The 19764-nt window shown below is 42.5% G+C and overlaps 1 protein-coding gene across 3 annotated transcripts in view; it reads right to left on the reverse strand.

Annotated features, from left to right (window-relative positions):
• Egflam (EGF-like, fibronectin type III and laminin G domains) overlaps window positions 1–19764 on the reverse strand; it is a 174077-nt gene that overhangs the window by 70843 nt on the left and 83470 nt on the right. For 2 of the 3 annotated variants that reach the window (XM_006232013.5, NM_001108938.2), the window contains 3 exon segments: window positions 17630–17747; window positions 16463–16598; window positions 2158–2324 (listed from right to left, as the gene is read on the reverse strand). In XM_006232013.5, the coding sequence (XP_006232075.1) occupies window positions 2158–2324; window positions 16463–16598; window positions 17630–17747 (421 nt within the window). 3 annotated transcript variants of the gene reach the window in all.

The raw sequence follows: 19764 nt of genomic DNA on the forward strand, positions 1-19764 counted from the left end.
ACATGTCTACAATCCCAGCACTTAGGAAGAGGATTGGAAGCTCTAGGTCATCCTTTGCTACATAAAGAATTGGAGGCTACCCTGAGTCAGGTCTCAAAAACAAAACAAAACACCCCAAACAACAATAGCAAACTCTCATAAAGTCTTCACTGAGGCTTTTGGATTTTTGGGGGTGGGGAGGGTGTTTTGTTGTTTGTTTGCCTTTGTTTGACTTTGTCATACTTTTTTTGTGAATAGTCACTACGAAATTATAAAATTTTACTTCCTCTGGGAGTCACAAATGCAAAAAAAGTTTCCTATTTATAAAATATCTTTGCGTCTCTTTCCCTACTTTTTCTGTTAACAATAGGATCAAGAAATGGAGAACAAATGAGTAGAACCTCAAAGCCCACATCAGTATATCATTTACCAGAAGAAAATCCTTAAGGGGTTGCTCTATCCACCCACAAATCTGTTCCTTACTCTAGTGTCCTCTCCTATGTCCATCCCAGGACAGGGTCAACCTGAGTTGTTCCATATCGTCTTTCTTTGTTCTTCACTCTATGACTTGGAGGACGCTGCGGACAGATGGAGATGTGGAACAAAGAATTTCCAAGTTAAGGGATGGGAAAAAGCAGTGAACACACGCAAAGTGCCAGAGTACACACAAACAAGACCACCTACGTGTTCCAAAGGACGGCGAGCCCTCAGCTCCAGTTCTCTATATTTTGGTCAATTTGAGATGACAGAAGAGAACACAGTTAGCAAGAATGGAAGGAGGCCGGCCCTTGGAGTAGAATGCTGGTACGTCTTCTGGAAAGAAGGGTCTTCAGTCTAAGAGTCTGTTTGGGCAGCATCTCAATTCGGAAGAACAAGGTGGCAATTACTATTCCCCTGTAGCTGTTGCATGGTTGGAAAGTAGAGAGACAGGAAGTGGTGGTTTTAGAGGTGAGGCCCCACTGCAACTCCAACAACTCAGTTTGAAGAAGATTGCAACCTTGAAGGTTACAGGATGGGTATTCTCTTTAACAGAGACCAAAGCCCAAGGACTTGCAAGCCTTGGTGGATATCTTCCTGGGAATAGCATTAGCCTTTGAAGACAGCTAGGGGTGGAGCAGGGGTACTTATTCAGATTCTAACAACAAAAATAGGGCTTTGTGCAAGGCCAATGGAAAACCAGCTACTCAGGGTAAGCTTCCCCTTTGGAGCGCCTCTCTTGGATAAACAGGCCTGCCCCAGCTGCAGGGCTCTTGAGGAATTCACATGCTGAACTGCAAAGACCTTTCAAACAAAATGTGCTTGCATTTCCCTTCTAAGTCCTCACTGCCCATGCTTCTAGGTTTATGTACATGTGTTCCCAAAGTACAAAGACTTTGGAGCTGGGCTGGGCTGGGGGGGACTTGACAAGCTTGCCTGAACCCTTCAGCTTTTGACACCATGTGACAGCTTACTGAACCCCAGACCAAAGATGTGATTGCACTTTGAAGATAAGCCTCGGTTTATTTGTTCAACATTGGTCCTAAGCTTCCTCCAGATCCCCAGAGGCACCATGAGAACTCACACAGTCAACTAGCCCCTCAAGTTACATGTTAGCATGCCAACATCTGTCCTGAGATGTGCTGGTCACCACCCAGAGGGGCGGATGTCACTTGAACGTCCCTTTTGTTTTGTTACAGGCTCTTAGTAAGCACCCTAAGCTGGCTTTGAATTAACACTGCTCCTCCTGCTCCAGCCGTCCAGGGATGTTCACCACACTCTGCTGACAGTCTTCAATTTGGCAGGCAAGCACTAACCAAAAGAGTCTGGGGGTGGGTTTTAGTAACCCCCCCCCCAGGGTATCAAGATGAACTGATGATGAGACTAGAGACAGGGAGAGACTGTGCATGTCATCTGCTGTGTGATCTGTCCCGTGATTGTGCACAAAAACCGACCAGAAACTCCCCAAGGACGATGCAAAAATAAACCTTCCCTGACTGCTTAGAAACAGAAATAGCCCGTGTCCCTGTGGAGAGTCGAACCTTCAAAAGGTCTGGGAAAATTGCAGGAAGAAGCCCGGAGAGAGCAGCATCCCAGGCTGTTCATCTGTTTGGCACTAAGAAGCCCCAGGCAAGTAAGGCTCTAAGAGGCAACCTCAGCTCCCACAGTGGCTCATGCTCCTCAGGACAGGTACACACTCACCCAGAGTTCGGATGGTGTTGCTGGGCTGGCTGCGCAGACTGAAGCCATAGGCATTCATGGCTCTCACAGCAAACTGGTAGTTGGTGTCTGGATCAAGGCCTTTGATAACCATGGAGTCCATCTGCAGGCGCTCTTGGATTATGGTCCAGCTCTTGTCAAAATCTGGCCTTTAATGATTAAAAATAAGAAAAGCAACAGCTCAGAAATACCATAGGGAAAAGAGGCTGGCTGGCCATGGGGGCTAACACCATTTTCACTCTGAGAGCTATGCTCATAAAAGTGAGTTAACATTTCCTATCTGAAAGTGGTCCTGCTTTCAAACCATAACGTCATCAACTGTAAGCGTCTGCCAATAAAAGCAAGTAGATCATCTTTAGGGCCAGTTCTAAGCAGTGCTTAAAGACCATCTACTTCTGCCTGCTTGGCCTTCACCAGGACATAAAGACCCCACGTGGGAGCATTTATCTGCAAGAACTGTATTTTCCAGATGTTCCCTAACCAAGATTCCTCCTTGGCAGTTCCATCCCTAGAGATCAGGACAGCAAAGATTCCATCTCTTTGCAATCTATTCCTGAGTAAACAAATACAAATTTTATAGGGTGACGACATCCACAGACATTCCTAGTCTCAATAAATTATGTCTGTGTCAATGTGCTACCTTTTCACATGTCCGTCTGAGGGCCTTGCAATGATGGTAGGTCTTCATTTAGACTTTTAATCAAGGAAGTGCTATTCACAAAGCCAGGATAGTCTCTGGAACCGCAGGAGCCAAGTACAAATCTGAGTTCCTCTATTTAGTAGCAGCTGATCCTTTTATATATATATATATATATATATATATATATATATATATATATTTAAAATTTAAGTCTTTAAGTCTCAGTTTTCCCATATGTAAACTGTGAATGATGTAGGGACCAAGATAAGGGAACTGGCATGAAGATTGCATGGAGCACACATGCTAGTATCATACCGTAAATATGTGCCAGCCATTACTCAGGGGACTTATTTACTGTAGTTAATAACTCACAGCTGCTTGCTTACTGCCATTTCCCATACTGTACTGCTAACCCATGTGGCTAGTCAGCCCCTGGGATATAGCCAGCATGAATTGAGATGTACTACAAGTACAAAAGGCATACAAGCTTTTAAAGAAAAAAGAAAGGAAGTTTAACTCTTCCATAAATGTAAAATTGATTTTATCTTCATGCTGAATTCATGTTGAAATGATAATATTTTGGATATAGCAATACACAATTTATTAATAATAAATACAAGTTATAAATGTAAATAATTTATTTTATATTTACAATATATGATATATTTATAAATATAATATATTCTAAATACAAATAATAAAAATAAAATATTTTTTAGGACTCATTTATATGGGCTGGTGGCCTGGTTTGGTGGTTAGGGACAGTTATGTTTGCAGAAGACCTGGATTTGATTCCCAGCATCCATGTCATGCATGGCTCATCACCACCTGTAATTCCAGTCCCAGGGGAAATCAGATACACACATGGTGTACACACTGGCATGCAGGTAAAAACACCCACACAGACAAGATAAATTCATCTTTAAATTTTGTCTCTTTTTACCTCCATAACGCCACAATTAAAACATAAACTCACATAGCGTTGTCCTACATCTCTTTAGGACAGTGTAACCCCATCTGGATGTTCAGGCTAAAGGAGGGGAAGAACATTGCAGGTCGTAAGAAGGGTGAAGCTGGGAAGGGCAGTGCACAGCAGGCAGCCTAACTGGAGGGTTCATGTGGATGGCTGCTAATTGCATCTATCAAATCCAAGTGCCAAGCACTGTTCTGGTGGCCTTAACTCCTTTACCACTAATAACTACCTTCTGTAGTAGGCACTAACCTTAAAAGGCTCAATCTTTTGTGTTTTGATTTTCATACTAAAAGAGAAACTAATGTTCTCAAAGGGCAAGAGACTTGACCAAGGTCACAACTGAGAACTGCTGAGTCCAACTTGGGTTGATGGGATGAGGTTAAGTTAAAATGAAAGCAAAGCAAAGCAAAACAAAACAACAAAAACAAAACCCTAATGGTGGGCAGACCTTCAGCTGGTTCCTCTCTTAACCCATCTGGTGTTAAATGTCCCCTATTCCCAGGAATTTAAAAAGTAGTAGGAAACAAAATGTTGGTGTTTGTCTTTTGTGAAGAACATATCAGAAGTAAAACTCCAAGCCTGGATGGACTCTGTTTCTTACATGTGTGCTTGCCTAGTTTTTCACTAGCAGGACTTACTAAAAGTCCGGGAAGGAGATTGAGACTTCCTCTGGCTTACCACACCAAGTGGGTGTGAGCTGTGGGTGCTGTCAGCATGCGGTCTGGGGAAAAAAGAAAAATCCAAGGGCATGCCTACTGGAGGAAGCAGGGCTGAGTTCTTCCCTTCCCTTCCCTTCCCTTCCCTTCCCTTCCCTTCCCTTCCCTTCCCTTCCCTTCCCTTCCCTTCCCTTCCCTTCCCTTCCCTTCCCTTTAGTCTTGTCCTAAAGGTGGAATTCTTCTCTAAAATGACTTTATCATCAAAGAGAAAAAGCTGAGCCAGTGAAGGAAACTCATTTGCAAATTCCCATTAGCACAGAATCACTTCACAGAGGAGAGCCACTGGAGATACCAAGAAGTAAAGGCAGAAGAGATGTGGTCTTTAGATAAAACTCTCCTGTTATTTGCTAAGCTTCCCCTGTGCTATTTCTAGAGGAAAGAACCCTAATCTCGTTGGGTGTGCTTTTGTTTACCCAGAGATACTCGCAAATGACTGCAGCCATCTTCAGGCAAAAGTTACAGGGGTTGGGGAAGGCTGGTAGGGAGGATTGTCTATTCTTTATTCATCCCATGCAGACAGAAAATGAAAAAAAAAAACTATTTCCAATGGAAATGATGGAAATCATTAACATTTAATTTCATAATATATAGCTCACGTAGGCTGAATAATCGTTCAAAACCTTTAATACTTTGCCTCTAGTTTTGGGACAGGTTTTCCATTTCATTGGTTCCAGAGTCTCTTGAAGTCCTAAGGACAAAGGTGAGGCTGACAGAGATAACCTGACGGGAGTATTGTCTTAAACCATTCTCAACAATAGCTTTCTCTTCTTCCACTGGAGGGACTTTTATCCTAACTACAATGTTGGCAGCCAAGTCACCATAGCAACACTAAGCTACAATTCTGGTACAGAAGGCCAGCTATCAGCAGCTCAAACTTGCAACACTTTCTAAGAAGTGGCCAGGAGCCAATTCAGGCATCTCACACCGTAGGAGAGGCTAGGCTAGGACATTCCTGCCTGTCTTTTAGATGACCGGGCAATGAATCCAGAGCCTGCAATGGCTTCTCGAAATTCAAGAAGTCAACTGACGCAATCAGGGCGCATTCACCCACCGGCTCACTTTATTGGGAAGAATTGCTTACCACTGGCAGCCTGGTGAGTGGTTAAGGGTTCCCAGAAATTATAAGCAAGATTTTGTATTTGAGCCCTTGTTTTACTTTTCTAAGTAAGAGCCCCCCATAGGTTCTCCATCATATTCTCAAAGATAATTATGATCCCAGAAACTTATGAACCAGATCTACCATTCTACCTTTATAAAGATAGACTGAAGAAAATTTACCTAAAGATATTGAACTGTATTTTTCTCTTATTTCTTTTCTTGTGACATTTTGACCACCTTACCCACTGCCGGTCAAAATCTTAATGTACAATCATTTTCTTGATACCATGAAATTCTGCCTTGTCAGGATCCAATATAACAGGAATTGTATTCTGTGAGGCTTCTCAGAAAGTATAAAGACACCTACCTTGGGGAGCTAACAGTGTAATTGGGGGAATAGTACTATTCTGGAGGTCAGTGCAGGAACAGGACCTCAAAGGATCAGCAGGAAAGCAAAACAAAATAGCATATTTTAATAAATGTATTTGAAATTTAATTTTAAGTGTGTGTTTGCATGTGTGCTTTGTGTGCACATGTGTGCATGCACGTGTGTGCTCCACCTATATGTAAGTATCAGGAGGCTACAAGAAGGCATAATGCCATAATATCTCCTGGAGTTGAAGTTACCGGTGATTGTGAGCTGCCTGGCGTGGATACTAGGAACTGAACAGCAAGGTCCTTCAATATCTGTGCCATCTCCCATCCCCAGGAACTCAATTAAAATAGTTCAATGTAAACTGACCTCTTTTGGGAAGTCTGCAAGAACCAGGAAGGCTTTAAACTAAATTATGAAAGTGTTTGGATTTGAACAAACATAGGAATGGAACCCAGGGAGCAAAGGAAGAGTCCTTGGGCAGAGGAGATCAGAGCAACACCAAGTATGTCGTGTAATATGTTAAGTACTAAGTGCATGTAGGTAAATGTGATGACCAAGAGAAGGGGTAAGCCCTGATGAGGATGCCCATCCCATCTACACAAAAGATGAGCACAAGGTAAACAAGATGCCTGGAGCATCTTTCTTTCTCTCTGTACACAGTCAAGCTCTTCTGTATCGATGTCTGCTTAATGACTGACCTGTATTTGCTCCTACCAACTGAACACCCAACTCACCAAAAGCCAATTGAGCTTATCCCAAAACCTATTGATGATTTATTAGTGCTATGTTTGAGAAAGGGCCTAACTCTGTAGCCTTGTCTTCCTTCCAATGTTGATCTTCCTGCTTCAGCCCCCAGAGTGCATAAATTATAAGGCATACAACACCACATTTGACTTCATTTTGTGGCCTTCATGTTTATTATAATTATTAATATTTCAGAAAGCAATGAGATATAAGAATAAAATGGGTGCTAATTATATTGTTCTTTAAAAACTCGATAAAGCTGAAACCTAAATAATTATCTCTGAACCAGGAAAAGGGAGAATTTGAGAAATTATTGTAAAATTCTGCCCTCAGCATTGCAAATAACTGTAAGTTTTTGGTTAAGTTTGATTCTCTTCAAGAAACTATTAGTACATAAGAGTATCAAGGAGGTAACGCAGTCAGGAAATCCACATACAAAGGAACTACCATAGCTATATTAACAAAGTGGTTAATTAATGTACATTTACAGAATTTGTCTTAAAAAGGATGTTTCAGTTGTTACCATCATTTTAAAATATCAGTTATAATTTTAACTGATATTTTAAAATTACACTTTCACCAACAATCTCAGTGCTGCACAGTGAGAACTTCTAAGTAAGCAAATGGGGGGATGTGATGGTTGATTTCTATTGTGAATCTGACAGAAATTTGAATTACCTAGGTGGTGTTGTCTGTGAATGTGTTCCTAAGGAGGATTCACTGAAGTGGAAAGGGCCACTGTGGGTGATGGCACTATTCCCTAGGCTGGAGTGACACCGTTCCCTAGGCTGGGGTAACACCATTCTTCAGGCTGTGGTGCCACCATTCCCTAGGCTGGGATCCCAACTTAACTAACAAGGAGGAAGCAAGTGGACCATCAACATTCATCTCCCTCTGCTTACTGACTGTGGGTGCCATGTGACCCTTTGCCTCAAGCTCCTGCCACCACAGCTAGAGCAGCTGTCACCACCATGCCTTCCATCCCATAAAGGACTATACCCTCAAACTGTGAAGCACAATACATTTCCTTCCTTGACGAGTTTCTGTCTGGCATTCTGTTACAGCAATGAGAAAATTAAATAATATAAGTGTGTACATATTAACTGACTTATGCCCAAGATATCTATCTATACAAGTTCACATGCACAGGAGTACACACACACACACACACACACACACACACACACACACACACGCACACACACTTCACAGGTCTTTGCAGGATGGGATCATACCAACACAACACAAAACTGGACTGCAAGCACCTTGAAAAACTTTACTGAAGGTCTTGTAAGAAAACAAGAAAGAAAACATAATTAACTTTTTGATGTTCTACCTCTAAATACATATATTGAAAATATTAAATGACTGTTGTTTAATTAGCCAGCCTGGAATAACCATGTGTCTCAGAAAAGTTCAAATGGATAAAAAAGGAATGTGTGTGTGTGGGGAGGGGGGCAGGGGTACGGTTCCAAGAACAATGTAAGTGGTTAAGAAGAAGAAAAAATACACAGGGTAGGAAGAATTCTCAGATAAATAAGGCATGGTCAAGTTAAAAACATCAACAAAGATTTTAGTAGTTTGAACTCAAAAGAAAAAAAACAATCCAAAGAATTTTGGGGAATATAGATATTGGTCTGGGACATGAATTCTCTGTTCTGGCTAGTTTTATGTCAACTTGACACAAGCTAGAGTCATCAGGGACTCAAGTGAGGAAATCAGGGACTCGATTGAGAAAATGCCTCCATAACATCAAGCTGTAAGCAAGCCAATAGGCATTTTCTAAATTAGTGGTTGATCAGGGAGGGCCCAGCCCTTTGTGGTTGGTGCCACCCCTGGGCTAGTGGTCCTCTGTTCTATAAGAAAGCAGGCTGAGCAAGCCATGAGAGCAAGCCAGTAAGCAGCATTCTTCCGTGGCCTCTGCATCATCCCCTGAATCCAGGTTCCTGCCCTGCTTAAGTTCCCATCCTGACTTCCTTTGATGATGAACAGTTATAAAGAATTGTGAGTGAAATAAACTCTTTCGTCCCCAAGTTGCTTATGTCTTGGCGTTTTATCATAGCAATAGTAAGATTAACTAAGTCACTCTCCATAAGATCTGTGATAGAATCAAAATTCAAAGTGACTTCAGTGTATAGAAATGCCAGGGCAAAGACAACCCAAGTGAAATTCAACAGGGTATTTAGAAAACCTCATGTTAATTTTTAAGCAAATCAATTCGATAGACATAAGGGTCAAAAGCCTGAGTAAAAAAAAAAAAAAAACTACAGCAGAAAAGGCATTAATATGAACTTTCAAAGTAATCACACGCTCACTGTGAATTTTTGTAGAAAAGGCACACTGCTCAGAGCAGGAAATGGTTTTCTATGTTGATCAGTCAGTACAGTGTTTCCTAATGCTGCCATCCTTTGGAGGTCTTCATGTATTGGTGACCCCGCACCATAAAGTTATTTTTGTTGCTACTTCATAACTGTAATTTTGCTACTGTTATAAATCATAATGAGAATATCTGATACACAGGATATCTGATATTTGACCCTTGTGAAAGGGCCTTTTGACCCCCAATGGGGTTGGGACCCACAGGTTAAGAATGACTAAGTCAGTCCTTGACCACTAGAGGCAGAGTTCAAAGAATGGACACTGCTTGGCTTAAATGCATGAGATATAGGGCAGTTGTCTTTAGTAAAGAAACAAGACTGTATCCAGTGATGATGGTGTAAACACTTCTGAGTATTAGACATGGGAATAAGATGCCCAGTGACTCCTTACAGAGCCATTAGAAGGGAAACTCTGGTGTCAGTTAAGAGTGGTTAGGAATAATGGTGTATGTATGCCTTGGGAGGGATGGCTCCTGAAACAATGGCTGTACAGAAGCAGAGGAAGGTGGCCATCAGCTGTGGAAGGTTGAGTGAAAAGCAACTTCTAGAACAGGGTATGGAGCCTTTGACCTAAAACCACATTGATTCAGAGGAATGATTTTTGTATGATTCATAGAAAGACAGGTCCTGGGCACCATGACGTGTACACACACACACACAGAGAGAGAGAGAGAGAGAGAGAGAGAGAGAGAGAGAGAGAGAGAGAGAGAGAGAGAGAGAGAGAGAGAGAGAGAGAAACAAGTTTCATAACCCCTGTTTATGTCCTTTGGACTCCCTCTCATATTTTTCTTTTTATTCTATTGTATTTTCCTTTTGAAAAACTGGTAGGGCACGACCTCCTCAATGAGTCCAAATGCCTTCCAATCCATCATCTTTCACAATTTGAGAACCAGTGTCCTTGAAGCTGAGACGGAGGTGAAGCGTAAACATCCTACAGGCATTAACTAGGAAACTGGGCTCAAGGTCCTTACATCACACTAGGAAAATATTTTTGAGGGTAGATTTTTTTTTTAAATTTTTTTTAACTTGAGTATTTCTTATTTACATTTCAAGTGTTATTCCCTTTCCCGGTTTACGGGCCAACATCCCCCTAATCCCTCCCCCTCCCCTTCATTATGGTGTTCCCCTCCCCATCCTCCCCCCATTGCCACCCTCCCCGCAACAATCACGTTCCTTCTGTGTCTGTTTTAATCTTTGCCTCTCTATTCCTTGCCAAGGGTATTCTTGTTCCCCTTTTAAAGAAGGAGTGAAGCATTCACATTTTGATCATCCGTCTTGAGTTTCATGTGTTTTAGGCATCTAGGGTAATTCAAGCATTTGGGCTAATAGCCACTTATCAATGAGTGCATACCATGTGTGTTTCTCTGTGATTGGGTTACCTCACTCAGGATGATATTTTCCAGTTCCAACCATTTGCCTACGAATTTCATAAAGTCATTGTTTTTGATAGCTGAGTAATATTCCATTGTGTAGATGTACCACATTTTCTGTATCCATTCTTGAGGGTAGATTTTGTTGGAGCAGGAAGCCACCCTCCAGGGGATGTGGTAACATATAATACAGGATGGCCTGGAGAGTGGAGGTTGCCCCGCTGGCTGAAGGTAAAGCGGATCAAATGCATAATAGCTTCAGATACTTGTGGTCCCTTTCAAACCATAATGGTTCCTCCGATATGACATTTAACATTTGCTGAGGGACACTGAATTTGCTGATGGCTTAGGAGCTTCTCCCACTTTCCACTTCACTCTTCAGGAGCACTAGTTCAGGTGCCAGTGTCATGGGGTTCTCTAAAATCTCCTGGCGCCTTGAACCCAATGCTGCTGGTACACTGACGACCACCTTTGGATATAGTTTCTTTCATTTTTCTGTCTCTCTTTCTAGACTGCAAGCTCAAGGATCATTGGGACTTTGTCCGGTTCGTCTCCACATTCCTTGAGAAGTCTACATGGTCTTTCAAAAATGCTAATACTGAAATTGCTTTTCTCCTTAGAACTTTCTGCGGTTCCGTTTTCCCTTCAGGATAAAAAGTGAACTCTTTCTTAATGCCTTTCTTGGTCTGACGCTGGCTTACTCCTCTTCCCACACATCGCTCCAGGCTTTCTCAGCAATTGCAGGAACATTTTCTTCTTGCCTCCAAGCCATTGCTTAAATGGCTTCCTCTAGTCTAACCCTTTAATATTGTTCCCCCCTCCATCTTCTGCAGCTACCACTGATGTATCTTTCCTAGCTACCTCAAGAAGCCTACCCAGACGCCTTCAGAACTGGGTCACCCACAAATATGTGCAACTTTGATCTGTCAATTAAAACTTTCAAGATTAAAAATAAGTTGAGGTGCCAAGAACGTATTCCCCAGAGCCCATGCCCTCAGTCCTACTGTGCAATTCAGCACTCCAGACTCTACACTCCTCATGACACTGTCACAAAGCTCAGGTCACAGTTTAATTGCCTCTATCTTACCCATAATTGGTACACATTCATTAGTAACACAGGCCAGTATGAGTAGATGTCTATAGTAGACTCCTATAAGGTGTTGGAGGAAATTAAAATTTATTAGGAATAAAAAAATATATTAGGAATAACAGGATACCCTAATCCAATGGTCAAGAACATTCAGCTGTCAACCTTGATGGGAATACACTCGCTGAGGTTCTAAAGTACACAACTGCCTTCCTATGACAATGGTAGAGCAGAGCGTCTGTGACAGAGCCAAAATGCTTTCTAGTCCTTCAAGAAAAGGTCTGCCAATCCCTGACCTGTAGTACAGTCTTTAACCTTCTTATGCCATTGTGACTGTCTGACAAAGCCTGTGTATCCCTTCTTAGAGTGGTTTTATGTGCATAAATTTAGACATAAGGTCACAGTCAGTATGTTGACAGCAATAATCTAAGTAATAAGTATGGTATTTTTCACATGTACTACTTTATTAAAATGTTAACTGAGAGAACCCAGGGATGGACTTCAGTCACAGTGATAATTTCTGCTTAGTGAGAAACATAGCTTCTATTTGAGGTCTGTGCAGGAACTGGAATGGGATAAGAAAAGGCCGCCCAGTGGTGGGGCTGGGACAAAAGTCTCAAGAACTGCTTTGTCCCTGTGGTTTGGAGTCGCTATTGATTTATGAGGACTGTGTCAAGTTTCGCTTGCCAAAAGGAAAAATATAGTCATCTTCCAACCGAGAACAGACACACCTTCTAAGGTGTCTTTGGGGACCTAAAGACTGCAAAATACGCTCCTAGCTCTAAGGGAAGAGATTCAATCCCATAGATCAGCCAGGGCCCATGGGACAGGAGGGAGAGCAAGTCCCATGCTCTGGATAGAGCTTTCACTGTCTTTTTTACAGGCCAAATTTATGCAAAGTTTGCTCCTTACAGGTTAATTTCATGCAAAGTTTGCTCCCCACAAAAATGAACTGTGGTGTGAAGTCCAAACCATTAAGTCATCACATTAAAAAAGAAAAAAAAAATCTGACCTTCAGCTCACTTGGCCTCTCTTTATTCACATATTGGTCTAAACTAATCAAACCACAAACAGATGGATGAAACAGGGCAATGATAAACCTGACAGACAGTTTGTCCTAGGTAGGTAGGAGAGAAGGTTTTTGCATTTGAGGTTTACAAATGGCTCCCAAAGCTGCTACATGGGAATTCAATTTATATCAACTCCCGAGACCCTGACAAGAAGTTTCACTAGGAACCATCACAGAATGATGAATTGAAGTTTGAAGGGATCTACCTGTAGGACTGGAGATCTTATTTCTGCAAAAACATTTATCCCTTTCATCTAAGCCTGAGGCCTTAATGGCTAGCAGAATTTCTAGGACCATGTGGCAGTCTGCAAGGTGCTTCTGAGACTTTCAATTTTGAAAGCGCAATAATAAAAAAGAATTCTTGCTTTTACATGGTGTCATTTTTTAACTTGGAGTCTCAGCTGGTATCTAAGCTAGCTAGTCTTCTTATTGCTAATTTTGGTCCTTTTGGCAAGGAGAGCTTGTACTAGAGTACCTGAGTTCCTAAATAATTTCTCCCTTCCCAAAAAGGGGGGTGGGGAGACATTTTTCATTGCTTTCCATTCTTTCTAAAAGGACTGTGTTAGCATAGTCTTTAGAGCTGGGTATGTAGTTCAGAAGCAGGCAGGAGGTCCTCCTGCACCAGAGCAAAAAAATAACAGAGAAGAAAAGACTCCCTAAGTGTTTTCAACATTAACATCTGAGGGCTAGGGAAACTAATCCAGGTCCACGTTCCTCTTAAATATTGTGGTGATTCATCTGGTTTATGGCTATAAATTCTAGCTGTAAGTGAAGTTCTGAGAAGAAAGCTAGTGGTTTACTAATTTGTGAAGATCACTAAATCTCAGGTTTAACGCCATGTGGGATGAAGTTGCAGCCAGAGCCTTCTGAGATCATTTGAAGCTTCACCATATAGTGAACTGATAACCTTTTTTTTTTCTCTTACAGTGTGTGTATGTGTCTGTGTGTGTGTGCATGTGCGTGCGTGCGTGCGTGTGTGTGTGTGTGTGTGTGTGTGTGTGTGTGTGTGTGTGTGTGTGTGTACATACACGTGAGCATGCTTGCCTGACAGCCCACATGTGGAGGTCTTGCTGGAATCAATTCTCTCCTTCCACCATGTGCTCTGTAATCAAACACAGGCCATCAAGGTTTGCAGCAAGCTCCCCTTACCTGCTGAGTCTTCTCACAGGCATCTGCTAACCACTGTGTGGTTATAAACCAATATCAGTAAATATGTTCCAGTAGTGGCTGGATGGTGACAGTGGCCCAAAGCGCGCAGGGCTGTGTGGGGTGGGCATGTGGAAAATCACATTGGATCTTTTCTGGATTTTATTCGTGCAGTTGGTGGGGTCGGATGTTGGCTACCTTTGTAGCCTCTACTAGTGGCGACAAAGTGTTCCCTTAGCGATATTTCTCTAATGCTTTTTACGTTGTTTCCTTAAAAACAAATGGTGGGTAATATAATCATTCTTAAGTAGCTCAAGGGTAAAAGACTCAGGATAAAAAGCCTTCCATGGAGCTGAGAGATAGCTCAGCACCCAAGTGCTGAGAGATATCTTTTGTCTTTTCCTCCTATGACCACCTGAATTTTCTGGCTAAAGAAAGTCAGACCCCCAGGGTTACCCAGCTTGCTCCGGGTTATAGCTAGTTATTTAATCCGCAATGACCAGTGTTCAAGCATACCTCAGCATCTGTCTGATCTAGGCTCTAGGACAGACTGCATTGCCTGTAATAATATCTTTAGTAACACCCTCTGAGAGTTTGTTTCTCTATGCCTGTTTCAGAGTCCTCTTCTCTCATTCTGGCTTCTAAAGAAACTTGTTGTACCCAGAGCCTTTTCCCCAGCTGTTCTTTGAGGGAATTAAAAACTCTGAGAGGTGCTGGAGGCTCAGGAGGTAGGGGCCTTGTTTAGGGCCACATGGCAACTGGAGACTTAAGCATTCAGCCTTCCCTCATGGCTCTCCTAGTTCTGAAGGTAAATATTTTTGTTTTCTACTTCCTGTGTGCTGGCAAGACTAGGAAACTGCTATTTCTATGTTTTATTAACATCACATATGGAAAAATACATGTTTGAGTGGAAAATTAATAGGGAAGGAGGATTGCCTTCTTTGCTGGGGGTTATACCCGTGATAGGCAGACGATGACAAGTTTTCATTTCTCAAAGTTTAAAGTTCTTTTACGTTTTAAGTTCATTTTGTTCTTTTGGTGTTGTCTCATTTATTTGTGGAAGTAAATCATGGGTTAAATCCCTCCCAGGCTTTTTCAATGAGAAAACCGGAGTCTTAGAATTCCAAGTATTGCTTAAGTATTAGAACCAGGATTAGAATCCTTTCTATTCTAGGCCCACTCCAGACTTTGCCTAAAAGACATGTTGAGAGGCAGGATTATGTGCTATCTTTGGCCTTGGTCTGAACTTTGCCATAGTGTCCCTCCCCTCCTTGTCCCCCTTTTCCTTCCTCCCTTCTTTCTTCTTCCCCTCCATCCCCTCTTTCCTCCTACCCTCTCTTCCTCCTTTTCCTTATTTCCTTCATTTTTTCTTCTAGGTTTTCCTACCACCCATTTGCCACTTCCCAAGAGTTGCTGTACAGTTTCCCTTTGAGGGTTACTCCTCCTGAGCCCTGAGCCTACACACTCCAGGTCTGAAATTTCCACCTCTGGTTGCTTTCAGAGCGTACAACACAACCAGTGCTTGGCTAATTCACAACTTCTTCCCACCCTGGCCATCACAATCAGCTTGGAAAACGATAAAGGCCCTAGACTTGGCTAATCAGGAGGCATATAGAAATTCTGCTGGGTCCAAAGAGAAATTCATCCTCTCTTGAAAGTAGGGAGCTAAGCTGGAAGACCACAAAACCTTAGGGAAAGCCTGCTGGAAAATGAACTGATGGACAGCGAGATGGATGAACATTGAACACAGACTGCCAAGGCTGTATGGGTCTAGTGCTCCCTGAATCCAGACCAGCCACTAGACTTTACAGACACAGAAGCCGAGAGGTTATTGCTTCAATCTTCTTTTAAGTCTCTGCCACTTGGAATTCATCAGGCTCTCCCTGAGAACGAGCTCAGAGGACACAGATGTCTGCTTCCCACAGCCCAGGAATAAACCGGGAGGTCAAGAGAGAAAAAACAACCCATCACGTCTTGACAGGACCTATTGCCCTGGCTTCAGAAAGCCAGAAGAGTGAATCCTGCCGAGTCTCTATGAATCCACAGCGTGAAAGCCTCAGAGGGGCCTCTCATCTTTAGTGAAGGGTGGACCGACCCTAGACGCTCACTTTCTACCCAGAATCAAATGGAGACCCCAGGCTGAAGACCTTGCATTGGGAATTCCCTTTGTTTGCCTTTTCTTCTCTCTCTTTTTAAAATAGAATTGCACAGCGGATTTGGCAATCACGAGTTCCACATGAATTTCTGCAGCCCATCAAACTGCATTACAAGAGCTTAGGATGCAGATAGGAAGGCAGCAAGTTGAACTCAAACTTAGAAAGTCACCCCAAGGTAATGTGGATCTGGAGTGCATGGTGTCTGTATGTAAAAATGTTCTTCCCTCTCTCTCTGAGAAAAGCCATCAAATATTTATTTCAAATACAATACTTTCAAGTCAGAAGGGCAAGTTTCAAGCCTGAAATGGAGGCCAGCTTGTTGGTGAAAGTTCATTTTCAGAGTGGTGTTTGGCTGCAAAAGAGACTGGGGGGGGCAGTATCGCCAATGACAGCTCACCTAAGATGACTATTCAGGGACATATGTTGGCCCAGTTGCAGACATGGTCCTCCAAGACTATTCATCACCTTGAACACACATGCAGCTGAGGTCAAGTGAAGATCTGCCCCTGTCTTACGTCATGACCCATGACTTACCTAATGAATTCCACAGAGTAGGACTGAATTGGGGCACTTCCTTCATTCTCTCCCGGTCTCCAAGATAGGGCCACTTCAGAATCAGAAACCACAAGGACATGTGGCTGATGGGGTGCTTCAGGGGGCAGGCAGGAATCTAGGCAGGATGACAAACACAGCTAAACTTGGCTAGTTGTCTCAGCTGATGGAGAGGTTGGGTACTTCCAAAACAGGTACATATTCGACTACTGAGACATATCTATTTGGTATGGCCTCAAAAGCCAAACCAATCAACAAAACCACACATGACTTTACCATGTAGCATACACTCGGAAATCTTGTCTTCCTTTCTCTTTTCAGAACCTCTGGCTGGCAAACAACTCAGTTAGCTACACTGGCCCAGAGACACATGACATGTACCCCTGAGAATCTTCTGCCACACCTCTCTTATCAATCGTTCTTCTGTTTCCATGTTGTAATTGGTGTTTAGCTCCAAGGATGATAAATCCCCATTGTTACTGCCACTTACCTCCTAACACTTCTGCATGTGTGCTTGTACGTATGTGCATGTATGTTTTCTGATGACCAGAATACACAGCTGTGGTAGAGCATATGGGTGCATCCCCTCAGGTTTGAAAAGAATCATGTCACCCCATACCTACTGCTGTCTACATGTCAAGACTTCCAAACCTTCTGGGTTTGTGCACACTATTGTTTAAGACTTTTTCACTTTTCTAAGCACTTCTTGTAGTGGAATGGAGATGGATTAATGTCATTTCCTGACAGAGAGCACAGTGTGAACAGTGACTGCAATGGACCCAGGGTCTACCTCTGTACCACATGGATGAACATTTGCTGGATTTTCTCCCACTCTCTCCCCTTCTTCACTATGTTGGTTCCTATCCATGGGTTAGTTTCATTTTTTAAAATTGTCTTGGCGAGTTTCTTCCGCATCCCTATGTGCTGAGTCTCTGCAGCCTGTGGTATTTTACAATCTGTCACTATGTGCTAATCAGATAATGCCTTGACTGGCCCTGCTGAGTTCTGATAGAGCACATGCATGCTTACTGTGGTCACCACTGGCCTCTTAGAGCCCAAAACAGTATCTGGCATGTGAATTTTGATGACTGAGGGCATAAGTAGGTGGAAGTCCTTTCCCATTATTAATTATGTTGAGCCTATTTTTACCTTGAGACAAAGTGGTCACATGCCGAGGGAAGCTAAGCCTCCCTTTGCCAGTCTGGCTGTAGGCTGCTATGCTCACTCGATATTCAGTGCCTGGCTTCAAATCTCCAATCACTTCCTCCTGTCAATAATCAAAACAAGAAGACGTCAAAAATTAGAAGTCCTATTTGGACAGTCTAGAGTGGTCATTCAGCCTTCCTAATGCTGCAACCCTTTAATGCAGTTCCTCATGCTGTGGTGACCCCCAACCATAAAGTTATTTTCTTGCTACTTCATAAGTGTAATTTTGCTACTACTATGAACCACAGTGTAAGTATTTGATATATGGACCAGTGAAAGAATTCTCTGACCCCCAAAGGGATTGTGAGCCACACCTTGAGAACTGTTGATCTAAACAGTTTCGGTAAGGTTTGCATCTTATGTTTTTGGGAACTTGCTTGGAGCAGAGACTGTTTGCTCTATCTAGGTTTAGAGCAGTTACAGAATTCAAAGCCCACAAAGCAGCACAACATATTTCACAGGTCCAGCGGGTCAGTCTTTATTAGAGTCTGCACAGCTCAGACTCTAATAGAGTGGGAGCTTATTCACACCTCAGATGCTGTTCTCAGAGCTGCTGCAGAGCACAGAAACACAGAGGGATCTTTCGGGGATGCCCAGAGTCTTTCTTTCCATTCTTAAATTGCAATGTGGAGAGGCCAGCCACATGACAAACTTGAGTTATGATTTGTACCATAGAGTAAGGGATGAAAATTTGAGTTCTCAAAATTTAAAGTGATAGAAACACAGTAAAAGTTTTCTTAAGGTAAACAATGGGCTCAAGTCCCATAGTGTCTGACCTGACTCTAGTCCTGAATGGGGAGTGGCCTAAGGATTGGTTGCATTGTGGACAAGTTTCCAGATCAGGCTGATAGAGATGCTGATGTTGACTGCTTCCCGCTCCCTGACAACTGCTAGAACTAATGTTGGATGCATGTGTGAACTTCTCAGTAGACCCATACCGAGTAGAAAGCCCTAGCTGAAGAAGATTTGCCCCTTCAGCTTCAAGAAAAGAGTCTTGTCCTCAACAACAGTGCTAAGTGGGAGGTGCAGCTGGCCTCAACAGAGAGAAGCAGTAGAGTACATTGCAGTGGAAAGGGTACCAGCTTAGAGCCAACCTGTTCTGGCCTGAACCTGATTCTTCTACTCTTTCCTACCTGTGCTCTTCACATCAATTGATACCTCACTAGTGTCAGCTTCTTCAGTAGTGGACATGTAGCTGTCCTGTATGATCATAGAATTAGTGATCGTGTGTGTACTGTATCATACTCGGTAAGAAAGCCATGCTCAAGAAACAAGTTGTGATACCAACTGTCCAGTGTCTGTGATGATGCTCCTCTGCTTACCTAGGTTCACCATCCACTTCAGGAGTCAACGATTTCCTTGACACCTTTCTGGACCACCTAAACTTGGTGAGCATAACTGCTAAGTATTTTGCCACTAATTTGGAAAAAAATTCTAATTCAAAAAAAAAAAAAACAAAACCAAAGATTTTTATAACACTCGTATGGGATTAGAAGTCAAAATTGTACATTTGACCTCATGTGACATGTCAGCCAAAACCACTGGTGAGGTAAGATAACCTTATGCAGTTACCTTCAAACTGTGTGATAGAATTTAGATGAGACGGAAGTGATTCCTGTTTATAGCCGAGGCCTATATACATCCTACTTCATCACATAGATGTCACACAGACACAGACATACACACAGACACAGACATACACACAGACACAGACATACACACAGACACAGACAGACACACAGACAAGCACATAAAGAGACACAAATGCACAGATAGACACACAGACACACACACACACAGACAAGCACATAAAGAGACACAAATGCACAGATAGACACACAGACACACACACACACACAGAGAAGAGAGGACACATACAAACACACACCCATAGAAAGACACACACACACACACACACACACACACAGAGTCCAAAAATATGAACCATCAACTTGCACTACAAACTTTTACTGTTACTGTTTCTCAAACAAGGTTGTACACTATTGAACTGTTTGAGAGCTGTGATCACATCTTAATTTTATTCCAGGACATCTTTAGATGTTCATTGTCACTGAAGA

This window comes from Rattus norvegicus, chromosome 2 (genome assembly GCF_036323735.1).
Source record: "Rattus norvegicus strain BN/NHsdMcwi chromosome 2, GRCr8, whole genome shotgun sequence".
NCBI lineage: Eukaryota > Metazoa > Chordata > Mammalia > Rodentia > Muridae > Rattus > Rattus norvegicus.